Below are 12,747 nucleotides of genomic sequence, written 5' to 3' on the forward strand. Positions count from 1 at the left end.
CACCGCGATGCCTCAGCCGCTTTGTGATGAGCTTGCCAGCGTGCGATGTCCTACGCCCCCCTCAGGGTTGCTGGCCCCTGCCATCGCCTCATGTAGAGGAGCTTTTAACATAGTACTTCCTTTTATCCCAGAACAACCCGTGAAGCTAGTCGATGGCATTCCTACTTTACAGATGCCGAGGTGGGGTAGCTTGGAGCAGTCAGGATTTGAACTCAGCTCTCCGTCCTCCAAGGCGCTCTCTTTCTGTGTCATGACGCCACTTCCTGAAGGACATTGTATGTCACCTCACTCATCTGCAGAAACCTCCAGTTCCCCCGGGGTACTACTGTTCAGACGCCAAGCATTTCTAGTTTCTAGTTCTACTGCCTCGCTCCCCACTTTCATGTCCCATGTCCCCCGTGTGTGGCCTGCCCCTGTCGGGCTGGGATGCATGCCATCGCCCTGCCAGCCACATCCTGCACCCCGTGCCCTCTGGCTGGGAAGACCCCTCAGTCCCTCTTACCTACCCCTTCTTCCTGCTTCCTCCTCCTGGGACCCTCACTTTAAAGCTACCTTTCAGTGAGGACCTGCGTGCCAGGCACTTGACATAAAGTTACTCATTCATTCACTTTCTCCAAGGTTTGAGGTCAAATTTCTCCCCCACACCAGCCTGGACCCAACCTCCCAGCTTCCGTTCCTCCTCCCAGGTCCCTACTGAGGGTGCTTGAGTCCCCTGTTTCCTGATACCTGTTTGGCCTTTTGGTTTTATTGTTTTACTATTATATTGTAAAAGTCAATTTTGCATTTTACATTCCACTAGATAATAAGGTCCAAGAGAGCAGGGATAATGTCTGTTTTGCCCAATATTGTTTATCTACTACCTAGCGCAAGGCCCAGCATGGAATAGACATGTGGTGTAAATATTTGTTAAATAAATTAATAGTAGCAAGATTATTCTTTTCTAATTATAATCTTTCTTGTGCAAAAGCTAGAAACTGTAGGAGAGCATAGAAACAAACTATCTATAAATACGCCAGTCCTGAACCCTTCACATTTTGATATATATGCTTTTAGCTCATTCGTAAAGTTTAATAAAACTGTCTCAAACATACATGAATTCCATATTTTGACTTTCAGGTACATTAACATTTTTCTTATTCAGTATCTTTCTAGAATTTAATTGTTAATGGCCGGAAAAGAACATATGGACGTACCACTGTTTATTTACTCTTTCACCTGGTTTTTTGACATTTAAGCTGTGATCTTTCTAAACAGATCTTGGGTCATATCCGCGAATAATTCATTAGGGACGAATTCTCAGAAGCAGAAGTTGTGAACTCTTTAGGGCTCTTGTGATAAATCTTGCTGCATCACTACAAAAATATCGTTATTTCTCTACATCTTTGTCTTCACTGAGTATTTTTACTTACAAGTGGTTTTTTTCTTTTGCTAATTCAGTGGTTAAAAAGGGTATGTTGTTTTATTTTGTATTTATTTTATTGTGAAGAATTCCTTTTTTTAAAATTTGTTTTGTTTGCCCATCTCCGACCCACGGCCTTCGCGTCCTCATGCCCTTGACATCCCCCGGGTTGAGTTCGCTTCGGCCGGCGGAGAGGGGGAGAGAGACTAGACAAGGCCCCGCTGTCGTCGGGCGGTCAGCAGAGCCACTTAGCGGGGACGACTGACACAGAAAGGTTCCCGTCGTGTCCCTTGCTCTGGGCGTCATTCGTTTGCTTTCCGGAGAGGCTCCCTGGGCCGTGGAGCAGAGGGCGGCCCCACCCCGGGCCCTCTTCTTGGCCTAGTAAATATAGTTAATGCAGGTGGTTATTAATCACGGTTATTGATTCGGTTAAAATCACCCCCGAAATTCTCTCATACTCTACAATTCACTAGTCTTTCAGGAACAATAAATTGGTGTCATCTGGCACTAGGCTGTTGCTCAGCGTGTGGAACATCAGCCCTGCGGTCTGGAGATTCGTGCTGCCCGCCGACGCTGGCTTGTCTGTAATCTTTTTCCAGCCCGCGTGTAACAGCCTTCTCGTTCCCCCGTGCAGGGTCTGCGCTCGGCACCCCTGGGCAGGTTCGTCACCGCCGTGAACACAGCCAAGCTGACCCTGGAAGAGGCCGCGAGGTTACTGACGCTTCTCTGGAGGGTCTCGCTCCCCACAAATGGCCAGTGCACCCTTCACTGTGAGCAGGTGGGTGGTGGCACATGGCTTCAGAGGCTCAGAGGTGCCGCTAGGGCTTGTGCCTCAGTCTCCTTTATGTCCAGCCCAGGTCCTGACTCGGCAGACGTGCCCTTAGGTCGGGGCCTGTGTCAGAGGGCGGGGAAGGCGCCGTGTTTGTTAAGAGTGGTGTGCCCCTGCTTCCTGTGTCTCTTACCTCGTCCCCCGGCCCCCTTGCAGCCCTGACCAGGCCTGACCTCACTCCTGGCGTAGCTCTGTTGAAGGAAGTCCTGTTCACGTTCTACACATGAGGAAACCGAGGGCCAGGGAGGGAGGCCCACACTCAAGGTTATAGAGCTGGTTTGAAGGCACAAGTGTCTGAATCCAAAGGATAGACTTTCGTTCATGGGCTTCAGGTCCCAGCTTGTCCTCGTGGATTAGCTCCTTCCTGTCTGCTCTAGTCTCTTCCAGCTCACATGCCTTTCTCTGGGCTGTCTGGCGCCTTTTGTTAGCTTGCAGCATCATATTTAGTGGGCCTCGTTGAAATCTGTTTTAACTTCTTAGAAACTACTTTTTTTTTTTTTTTTAATCAATGAAAATCACTTATAAAACCATTGAAACTTTCCTTAAAAGCTCAACTTCGCAGTAGCTTCAGCGTGACTGGATTACGAACAGTTGCTCCCATACCCATCCTCATTCCCATATCCCATGGCACCAGTCAGGAGTAAGACAGAGCAGAAGCTATCGCAGGCTTTTGTCTGGGACACACGTAGCATTATGCCAGGCTGGGCACCCACTCTGGTAACCAGAGGAACCTGCCCTGGAAGAAGGGGCACACAGGTTAAGGGGAAGCAGGCTCTTCGCTTGGTGGACTGATGGTTAGTTCCCCCTTCATTTATCTAACCTGTAAATTCTTGCCAAAGGCCAGCAGGAAGGCAGAAGGGAAATTCGCATTCCATGTCATTACTCTTCTGGTTAAACCCCTTTTGACAGCTCTCAGGTCTGTCAGTCACGGCAAAGAAGTAGCAGTGAAGCAGCTCCCTCTGCTTGGGAGGTTCTAGCCTAAGATTTTCCCCTTGGGGTCCTGGGGAGGAAGTGTGGGTGCTGCAAGCTTGGGGAAGTACGTAACCCGCCATGGCGCAGGAAAAATCATGTTTTGCCCACTTTTAGCTGGTGGGGGCCCGGAGTAGAAGGCAAATGGAATGTTGGAGGGCAGTAGGGGGCTGGGGGCGGGCACTGGGTTCCAGCCCCACATTCTAACCCAGCAAGCTTTTTTCCATCTTAGGCTTAGATGACACAGGTGCCCCGCTCCCAGCGGGTTGCCTCCTTCTCACCTTTCAGGTCTCAGCGTAAATGTTACTTCAGGGTCGGAGAGGGCTCCCTGCTCACTCGGCCGTCGCCTCCTCTCCCGTGTCATCGTAGCCCGTCCACAAGTTATATGTTCATTTGCTTAATGTCTGTTTACATGTTTTCCATGAGGGGCCAAGTCTATTTTGTTCATATTTTTGAATGAATCAGCGAATGGTTGTCTCTGACACTCTCAAACCAGTATTTGCCCATATGATTTGTAAAGCATATCATGTCTGAACTAAAAAATCCATCCACACCGCAATAATGTTTTTGTCCGCAGTACTTAGTAACGTCTGTAAAATAGACAGAATGCATTTCTTAATTCGCACACACGCGTGAGTGTAAATCGTCATGTTAATCTCCCCTGCAGCAAATTAATCCAGAGACGAATCAGTGCTTGTGTGGTTTACCTCTTCTGTCCGAGGCTTTCTCGGGGAGTTAACTGTGCTCACTGTAGCATCATAGAACTTTGGAGCCATGAAAAGGACCCTAAAGATGCCCCGATACTGTTGCTGGTGTACACAGATCCCCATGTGGCGTGAATTCGCCTCTTGCCACTTTCCCGTCCCTGCCTGTGTTTCATACAGTGCCTTTTTCTTGGTGTGAAATGTGTGTAGATCAGATTTCTGAGTTTTCACCAGCAACCCCAATGGTTTTCTCTGAGCATCATTAATTTGCCTTTTGCATTTAATACACCATCCCCTGCAGTTCCTAGGACTGCCCTGGAAAGTGTGATCATATGCATCAGTTGACCTAAGAAAGTTTTTAATTTTTTTACATATTTATTTTTTTAATGGAAGGATAAACATTAAACATTTGCAGGGGTGAGCAGGAAGAGGACGGAAGGGCAGGGCTAGAAGGCGGCTTTCTCCAAATAGATCTTGTTTTGTAAATTTCACTTTGAAAACATAAATGCTTTACATAATTATAAGTAAAAATAAAATGAGAAAAAAGCAATGTCTAAAAATTCATAGCAAGAAGAAACAGACCGACCTTAGTGTACATAGTATAAAAGGCATAACCACACAAAGAGGAAACATTTCTATGACTAGAAAAGTAATTTTTTATTATCACTAGTGGAAATGCTCTAAGGGCAAAAAGAACTGCAAAAAAATTTTAAACTGTTTTCAGTGATTTAAATTGTTAGTAATAATATTGGTATTGACAGTATGAAACTATAAGATAAAACAAATATAAGACAAAAACAAATAACTAATTGTGTTGAGTTTTTTTACTGTCCGGGAAGAGATTTGATGGATAAAAAAATAAAAGAGGTAAAAATCGTGCAACCCTTAATTTGAATTAGAAGTATCAATATGAATTCATGATGTATTTCCTATTTATCAATTTTACTAATTTCTCTATATAAAAGGTATAAAAACGTCCAATCCAGAACCGGTGAGCACTTTTAGTGCCAAATTGTGGTTTCTAAATACCTTTTTCCACTAAAAGGAAATGGGCCTCATTTGAGAAATGGCTTAATTCTAGGTCTACGCAGGAAATGTACAATATGAACTTAGAATATCTTTTCATCCTGGGTTAAAAAGAGGGAAAAGAGAGAGTGAAACTTGCAGGTTTACACTGGTTCTCAAATTATATCCCCTGGACCAGCAGCATCAGCATCATCTGGAAACTAGCTGGAAAGGCAAATTTGGGGGCCATACCCCTGGACCTACTGGATCAGAGGCAGTCCGTTTTTACAAGTCCTTTTGGTTGTTCTGAGAACCAGTGGATTAAAAGAAATTTAAGAGACACAGCAATCAAATGCAAAACATGCTGTTTATTTGTGTTCCAGTTTAAGTGAAATCAAATCAGTTATTCAAAAATAAAAATAAAATTAGGATGTATTTAGGGAAATGTGTCTACTGACATAATTGGTTGGTAATATGAAGCAATTATTGCCATTTTTAGATGTGATCATTATCTTGTGTGTTTTTTAAAGAATCTTTTTTCTAGAACTATAAAATATTTTATGGATGAAATATGATTATCTTCTAGGATTGATTTTTAAAATAATTTTAGGGTGAAGATAGGCAGGATTTCGATGAAACAAATTTGACCACGATTTGATGATTGCTGAATCTGAGTGGGTACCTGGTGGTTTATTGTCCTCTTCTTTCTACTTTTGTAAATATTTGAAGATTTTCATTGTAAAAAAAAAAAAGAAAGAAAGAAAACAAGCAAAACCAAACCAAAACAAAAGGAAGCCAGCTCTGGAAATCAGGCAGAATGCTCCTGAGCGGGGTGTGGTTTTCAGCTCTGGGCTGAGCTCAGTGGCCCTGAGGAAGTCACTCTTGAAACTCCTCCTGGTGTCAGGCACTCTGCTGTGCACTCAGCATCTCACTTCCTCCCCAGAGCAGGGTGGTATCATTCCCATGTTCTGGAAGTAAAAACCGGAACTCCCTCGCTCCATCGTCGTAATGGCCGAAGTGGCCGAACAGGGCTTTGGAGCCCTGCCGTTTTCACCAAGGGGTATTTATCCTGTGAAAATAAAGATTCTAGTTCAGGGGATCAGCAGACAGTAATCTAAATTCCTTGTTTTAAGTGCTGGATAGAATATATATGGAGTGTTTTAAGAATGTAGGTGGAAATTAACCCCCCAGTTGGCAGATGGCCTCACAACACCCACCTTGTGCCAGGCTCTGGTGCTCAGGAAGAATCGAGTTCTGCCCTGAGGGAGCTTGTATTCCCAGAGGAGAAGCACTGGGCACAGTGGGCACCCAAAGGAACAGAAACCAGCCTAGACTTCTGGTGGGGAAGCGTCTCAAGGAAGGCTTCCTGGAGGAGGAGATGCCTGAGTTTGACTTTAGAAAGGGGAATTGAAGTGAGCCAGGCAGGGACGAAATCATCATTCTCCCTATCTTCAGGCGTCATCCTATTTGAGTCTCACTCTGTTGCAATGTGGTATATGGGGTCAGGACCATCCCTCTGTTACAGATGTGGAAGGAGCCAAGGCTCCGAATATAGAGTGACTGTCCTAGCACGTGTGGCCTTTGAAGCCATGACCGGAACACAAATCTTTGGGGGCTCTTAGCATGAGGAGGAGAATCAAAGAAAACCTAATGTTTAAAGTAGGATCTGTTTCGGAAGAACAGTTTAAATCCTTGTAGCTGACACAATTGGTTAATCTTAAAAGTAGGTTAAAGCAGGGAATCAAAAAATGATACATACCTTAAACATTTTAGTTTAACAGTTAAATGCACATTCATTTGCCATTCTTTTGATGTAGGGCCAGAGCCTTTTCTTTGAATATGGGTCTGCTGATGGGAGTTCTACATTTCCTTTCTTTCATAAACTACATCCATAATGTATGTCTGTCACTTCCAATTTCTGTTTCTTTAAGATGAAGAAAAGACTTAGACACTTGCAAAGCAATTTGAATATAGAATTCTTCTAGACCTTGTTCCTCCCACAACTTTTATAGTTGATTTATCCACACCTAATAAGCCGGAAATGTGCTTTTTAGTGACTTGCCTTTATCAACCAGCTTTCTCTTTTCATACACATATTTTATGGGTTTACTTAGTGATTAAATCATATACAGTAAGTTCTTGTTTACCATCATCAGTAGCTTCCATGACTTCTAGGCGAAATGATATATAACAAAACCAGTTTTACTATAGGCTAACGGATAGAAACAAGAGTTAAGTTCCTGTGGCATCTCGTCAATGTTATAATAAAATGTTGAACTAAACAGTGTTATTCCAGGACTTGCTGTACTGATTACAAGTTCAGCTGTCAAAAATAAGTTTGGGAGCAAACTAAGGTGACTCTTATCAGCTGACGGCCAAACATCTCCCCTCTCGGGAGCAGAGGTGTTTCGATGTAGCAGAGAGTGGTTTGCGCCAGAGTACCATGCAGTTGGGCTGTTTTACGAGAAGGCGAGAGTCCCTAACCCTGTGAGTTAGGTGGGGGACTCGTTAGCGTGGCCTCGGGGCCATGTACCTCTCACTTCAGAGGATCGGGGCTCTGGTTTTGCTGCCCGTCCACATTCTCCTCACCTTTGAAAAATCAAAATAGGTTCTCCTCATGGGTCATGCTTTCCTAATAATACTTTTATGTCTCCTTTTAGGATTTAAGCATTAATATTTTTTAAAATCAACATTGTAGTTTTTGTTGAAAAATTTGATGGAGTCTGATAAATTTTTTAAAATGGAAATAAAACATTCCAAATCACATTTCCCGAGAATAGTCATTACTCATATTTTGATGATGTCTCTGACTCACCAAATTTTTCTAGACACCGTGATATACCCGTCTATGGATATAGATGTATGTATTTAGTTTACGACATGGGAATGCCTGGTACACACTAGCTGTCCTGGGCTCTTCTCGTCACTAATTATCAGCATCTTTCAGTGTCAATGAATAGAGTTCTACGATATCATTTTTAATAGCTGCAAAGTTATTCCATTGTATGTACATACTATAATTCATTTATCTAGACCCCTATTGAGACAAATCAAGTTGTTTATTTTTTCCTACTACGAACAATGCCGAGATAAAAACCCTTGAACACAGGCATCTTCTTGCGCTCACATTGTCACTCCTCGGGCTGAATCGCTGGGTCAGAGGGTTAAGCGCATTCTATAACTTGGGAGCCCTTCCCAGGGCGCCTACCCGGCCGTGCCAGGCGCCAGTCCACCGGCAATCCTGGGCACATCGTCCCTGAATTTGACCTGCTTTTGTCAATCCGACCAGTGGAAGAAAATGGCTTCTCGTTTTTATTCGAATATTTTTGTTAGTAAAGTTTAGCTTTTTTACATATGGTTTTGTAATTCTGCTTATGTGATATGTTTTATAGCCATTGTTCATTTTTTGAATTCCTTTTCATTCTAGACTGGAGAAACAGAGGCAGAGATCACCAAGCTACACAAAAAATTGTTTGAACAAGAAAAGAAGTTGCAAAACACCATGAAGCTTTTGCAGCTGAGCAAGCACCAGGAAAAAGTCATCTTTGATCAGTGTAAGCGAGCGGTCGGGGGGCAGCCACCTTGTCTGACCACGTCCTCGGGACTGAAAAGCAGCCCTGGACTGCCCACTTTGGAGCCGAGACTGCTTGTCATCGCGGCTCCTGTTTGTGGGTTGCCTTTCCTGCTTAACCCTTCCCAGCCTGCACAGACAAATGAGTTTCCTTAACAGACTTTTTTTTGGGGGGGCCACTCTGTGCCGGGGACTGTCGTCCCGTTGGGGAGATGCTGTGTGACATGTGCAGGGAGAGAAACATGTGCAGGGGCTTAGGGAGCGCCGAGGTGGGAGTGGGGCGGATGTCACTCTGTCCCGGAAGGTGGGCTTCTCAGAGGAAGTGACGCCTGAGCCGAGTGTGCGGGGTGGAGGAGGCGTTGGTCAGATGGAAAGGGGATGGTGTGGACAGAGGCTGCGAGGAAGAAACAAGGTGTTGAGCGTGAGAAACTGGGAGTGACCGGCTGGTTGAGGGGGGAGGGGCGAGAGGGACCCCGATGGCGCTGCGAAAGGCCTTAGGCGGCAGGCGTAGGCGGCAGGCGTGGGCGGCGCGGCAGGCGTGGGCGGCCCGGCAGGCGTGGGCGGCAGGCGTGGGCGGCCCGGCAGGCGTGGGCGGCGCGCTCCCAGTGCAGCTTCTACCAGTCGCATCTGCGTGCAGGAGGGTTGCTGGCTGCAGCTGTGCCGCCGCGGGCCAGGCGGGCGACGAGGGCCTGGGCCCGGCAGCGGGCGACCAGGGGAGGGCACAGATTGGAGAACTACTTTTGGAGACAGACACAGGGACTGGAGGTCGGAGAAGTAGCGTGGCCTTTGCGAGGTCGGCCCGGCCCAGCCCAGGAGCGGGAGCTTCAGAGCTGGGGGGAGCAGCTGCGTTTCCCACGTCGGCCCGCAGCGCTCATGCGGCTGCATGTTTGTTTCTGCTGGTGCCCCCTGACAGCACAGCCTGGCTGGTCTCGGGCTGTCTGCCTGTCGCTTCCTTGTCTTAGGAGAGCCGCCGATGGCAGCACCTTCCCCACGGCCTTGCGCTGCTCTCCTCCCAAAGCCCAGCATCCCTGGGGCATTTCTGAGAAGCTCAGATTATCGTCAGCGAGACTTCTTACCCACCCCCGGGGCCCTCCGAAAACAGCCAGTGACTGGCAGAGTTTGAACTGCCAGAGAGAGACACGCAGTCACCGGACGAGCACTGAGTTCATGCTCTCTGCCCCCATGCTGGGCCCTGGGGACAGAGGTGAACGAGACAGTTCTTGCCAGTGTGGAGCTGTGACTCTTGGGGGAGACACACAAATGAGCTGCAGGACGATGCACCTGCATCTCAGGTAGCCCGAGGTGCTTCAAGGCCCCGGACCACCTGGGTCTTGAGGTTGGGTAGGCGTTAGAGAGGGGGCAGGAACACAATTCCGGCAGATGGCCTCCCGGGCAAGGAGTGAGTGAGAGAAACACACTTCGAACACGCCAAGACTTTTGCCCTGAGAGGAGAAGCGAGGGGATAAGTAGGGCCAGGTCACAAAGCGTGTGGGCCGGACCCAGCGAGCGGCAGGCCCTGGCACGGACCGCAGTGTGTCAGAAGGTCCCGTGGCTGGGCGTGGAGGGGCCAGGAGGTTGGAGGACTGTGGCGGTCCCCAGGCAGGCAGTGGGGAGGGAGGCCCGACGGGGCCCACAGAGGACCGTTGAGGGGAGGGGGTCGCTCTGGCAGAGCGGTACATGTCTGAGGGGTTCTGGCCTCGGGGTTCATGTCACTCTGAAAAGTGCCTGGGTCTGCGTCCAGCCTCGCTCTGGGCAAGCCCGGACGTGGGATGCGTCTTTCCCCTCCGCCCCGCTGTCTCTTTGCAGCGGGTCTCGTGCCCTGGGAAGTGGGCAGAGCTGCTCAGACGTGGGGGCCTGTCACCTGGGCCGGGCGAGCCTCAGCTTTCTGCCGGGAGTCTTGTTCTTTCGATGCCGTCCTCACGATATTTTTAACCCCCACAGCCACAATACCTAATCTTTCTGGGTCACAGGTGCGTTGGCAACTCTTGAGAGGTGCATGATCTCTCTCCAGAAAGATGCATACGCCCACGAACACACAAAATTTGCACTTGGTTTCCGGGCATGTAGGGCACCCCAGAGCATACCCTTGGACCCGGGGTGGAAACCCGGCATGGGGTTGGGGTGAAGGCATGGAGAGGCAGCGGGCCTCTGAAGTTCGTTTTGCCCAGTGGAAACAATGCCACAGCCTGTCCTTCCCCCGGCGTCACAGATTGCAAGCAGACTTCATTATTTCCAGATGGAAATTTTTCTGAGGCAAGAAATAAATATTTTCTCAAGGCCACCACGTGGCACCTGTTCTGAATGAGCCATTGGGGAGCTTGACGGGGCATCTGTTTCAGCCTTGGGCACCATTAGCCAAAGGCCCAGTTCCAGAAGCCTATATCCTCTTCCCCAGGGCATAGCTGCCTCCCTGGCCGTCACCAAACCCTGTTAGGACAGGCCCGAGCGGGCCGAGGGACCTCTTCCAGGCCAGCATTCCTGCTGCCGGAGTTTGTGTTGGACGAGAGGAGACGGAGGGGAGAGGCCACCCCCCTTTACAGATGCTGCCCCGAGCGGCAGGTGCTCCCGTCCCTCCCGTGGGCCGGGCCTCTGCCTGTGCTGGGCTCAGAGCCAGGTCTGCAGGTCCCCCCCCCCCCCGGCCCCCACTGGGCCCTGTCCTGGCAGCACGTGGCTGCGGGGGAACCACGCCAGGCTCGCCTGCCCGCTGAGGAGGGAATGCTCTGCTGTTTCTCCCGGGTCTTTGGGCACCTGCTCTCAGGACGGCCCTGGACACGTTTGACGTTACAGAACCGCCCTGGCCCTGGGCGTGGCCTCCGCACGTGGGTTCGCTTGGGGTGGGTGCACCCCCTTCCCAGAGCTGCTTCTCCGGAGGGCTGGAAAACCAGGGCATGTGGGGTGCTCGTCAGACACCAGCCCCGCCCCGCCGCCCTCCCAGGGCCGTGGAGGTGAGCCTGGGGCACCCGGGCACCCGGCGGGCCTCACAGAGCCTCGGCTTTTGTCTTCCGGAACGTGGCGTGGGGCGCTCTGCTCTCCTATTGCTGTGAGGATGTAGCTTTGCAGGATGTGCAGAGTCATCTGGTCCACCCTCTCTGGTGGCTCCTTTGGTCCTGGGGTGTGTGATAGGCTGGTGGGGCCTTCACGCCTCTCTGGTCTGTATGCTTCAGGCTTGCCTGAACCACCCGGGGTTCAGGGGCTCCTCCTCCCTGCGCCCGGCTCTTAGAGGGTCCACCTGGGCACCTGTGTCTAATCTTCCCCTTCTTTGCTCTCTCCTCAGTGGTCGTGACCCACAAAATCCTTCGAAAGGCCAGAGGAAACCTGGAGGTAATTAACGCCCCTTCGAGTTTCTTCCACTGAAAGCCATTTGGGGTGGGGGATGGGTGCCAGGCAGGAAATGACTTCTTCTGAAAAGTGAAGTTGAAGATGAAACCAGGGTACATGTTCTCCACGTCCAGTTATATTTTTCTGCCAGAAGTACACAAAAACTTTTGTTTTATCATGCCATGGTTTCAATGGTTCTAATTATTAAACTTGTATGCTATTTTTACCCATGAGAAGTACAGTGAAAAGTGCCGGGCACATAGTAGGCATTTGATTTTGAATGAGCGAGTACAGTAGGTTCTCACGGTCATTAGGCTCTGTAAATATTTACTGACCAAACATGTCTTTGACAGCAGTTTCAGAATAACAGTCTCACCTTTAACTCTGTCAGGAATCTCACTTCAGAAACCCTCCAATGGGCCTAAAATTCTCCCTTTTCCTCCCTTTTCCCAGCTTAGGCCCGGGGGTGCCCATCCAGGAACGTCCAGTCCCAGCAGACCCGGCTCCTGAGAACTTGCAGCCAATAAAGCTTGTGGTTCCCCCTGAGCTCACGCTGTCTCTCTGTTACAAGTGTGGTTCCTGCTTACTGAGGAAAGAGCCGTCTGGTCAGAGAGAATCTCTTTCCTCTTGGTGTGTTCTGTCCTGACGTAGGTGTAGGGGTTGTTGTCCACAGGCTCCGGGCGCCCTGCAGCGCGGGGTGCGGCTGGCCTCGGGCGCCCGGCGCGTCTCGGCTGGGGCAGCGCGTGGAGCTGCCTCGTCGCTGCCTCCCTGGGTGGCGGGCTTCGCGCCCACCCCTGCGCTTAGTGCTCAGCCAGCCCCGCGGTTTGAGGATTCGCATTTAATGACTCGTTTCAACTTGGTGATGCAGTTACTTTGTGTAGAGCCTCAAAGCCCAGATCCCAGACACCCAGGTGGGACAGGCTGGGGCCTCGGGAGTGGCGTGGCCCTTGGA

General features: G+C 49.4%; 1 protein-coding gene across 3 annotated transcripts in view; it reads left to right on the plus strand.

Moving 5' to 3' along the window:
* Nucleotides 1-12,341, plus strand: part of CDK5RAP2 (CDK5 regulatory subunit associated protein 2) — a 156,725-nt gene extending 144,384 nt beyond the window's left edge. For all 3 annotated transcript variants that reach the window (XM_016155936.2, XM_016155938.2, XM_016155937.2), the window contains 4 exons: nt 2,034-2,177; nt 8,334-8,460; nt 11,752-11,798; nt 12,249-12,341. In XM_016155936.2, coding sequence (XP_016011422.2) covers nt 2,034-2,177; nt 8,334-8,460; nt 11,752-11,798; nt 12,249-12,305 — 375 coding nt within the window. In that variant the 3' untranslated portion in view covers nt 12,306-12,341. The remainder of the gene's footprint in view (nt 1-2,033; nt 2,178-8,333; nt 8,461-11,751; nt 11,799-12,248) is intronic.
* The last annotated feature ends 406 nt before the right edge of the window (nt 12,342-12,747 follow it).

The sequence above is a fragment of the Rousettus aegyptiacus genome, unplaced genomic scaffold (assembly GCF_014176215.1).
Source record: "Rousettus aegyptiacus isolate mRouAeg1 unplaced genomic scaffold, mRouAeg1.p scaffold_m13_p_3, whole genome shotgun sequence".
NCBI lineage: Eukaryota > Metazoa > Chordata > Mammalia > Chiroptera > Pteropodidae > Rousettus > Rousettus aegyptiacus.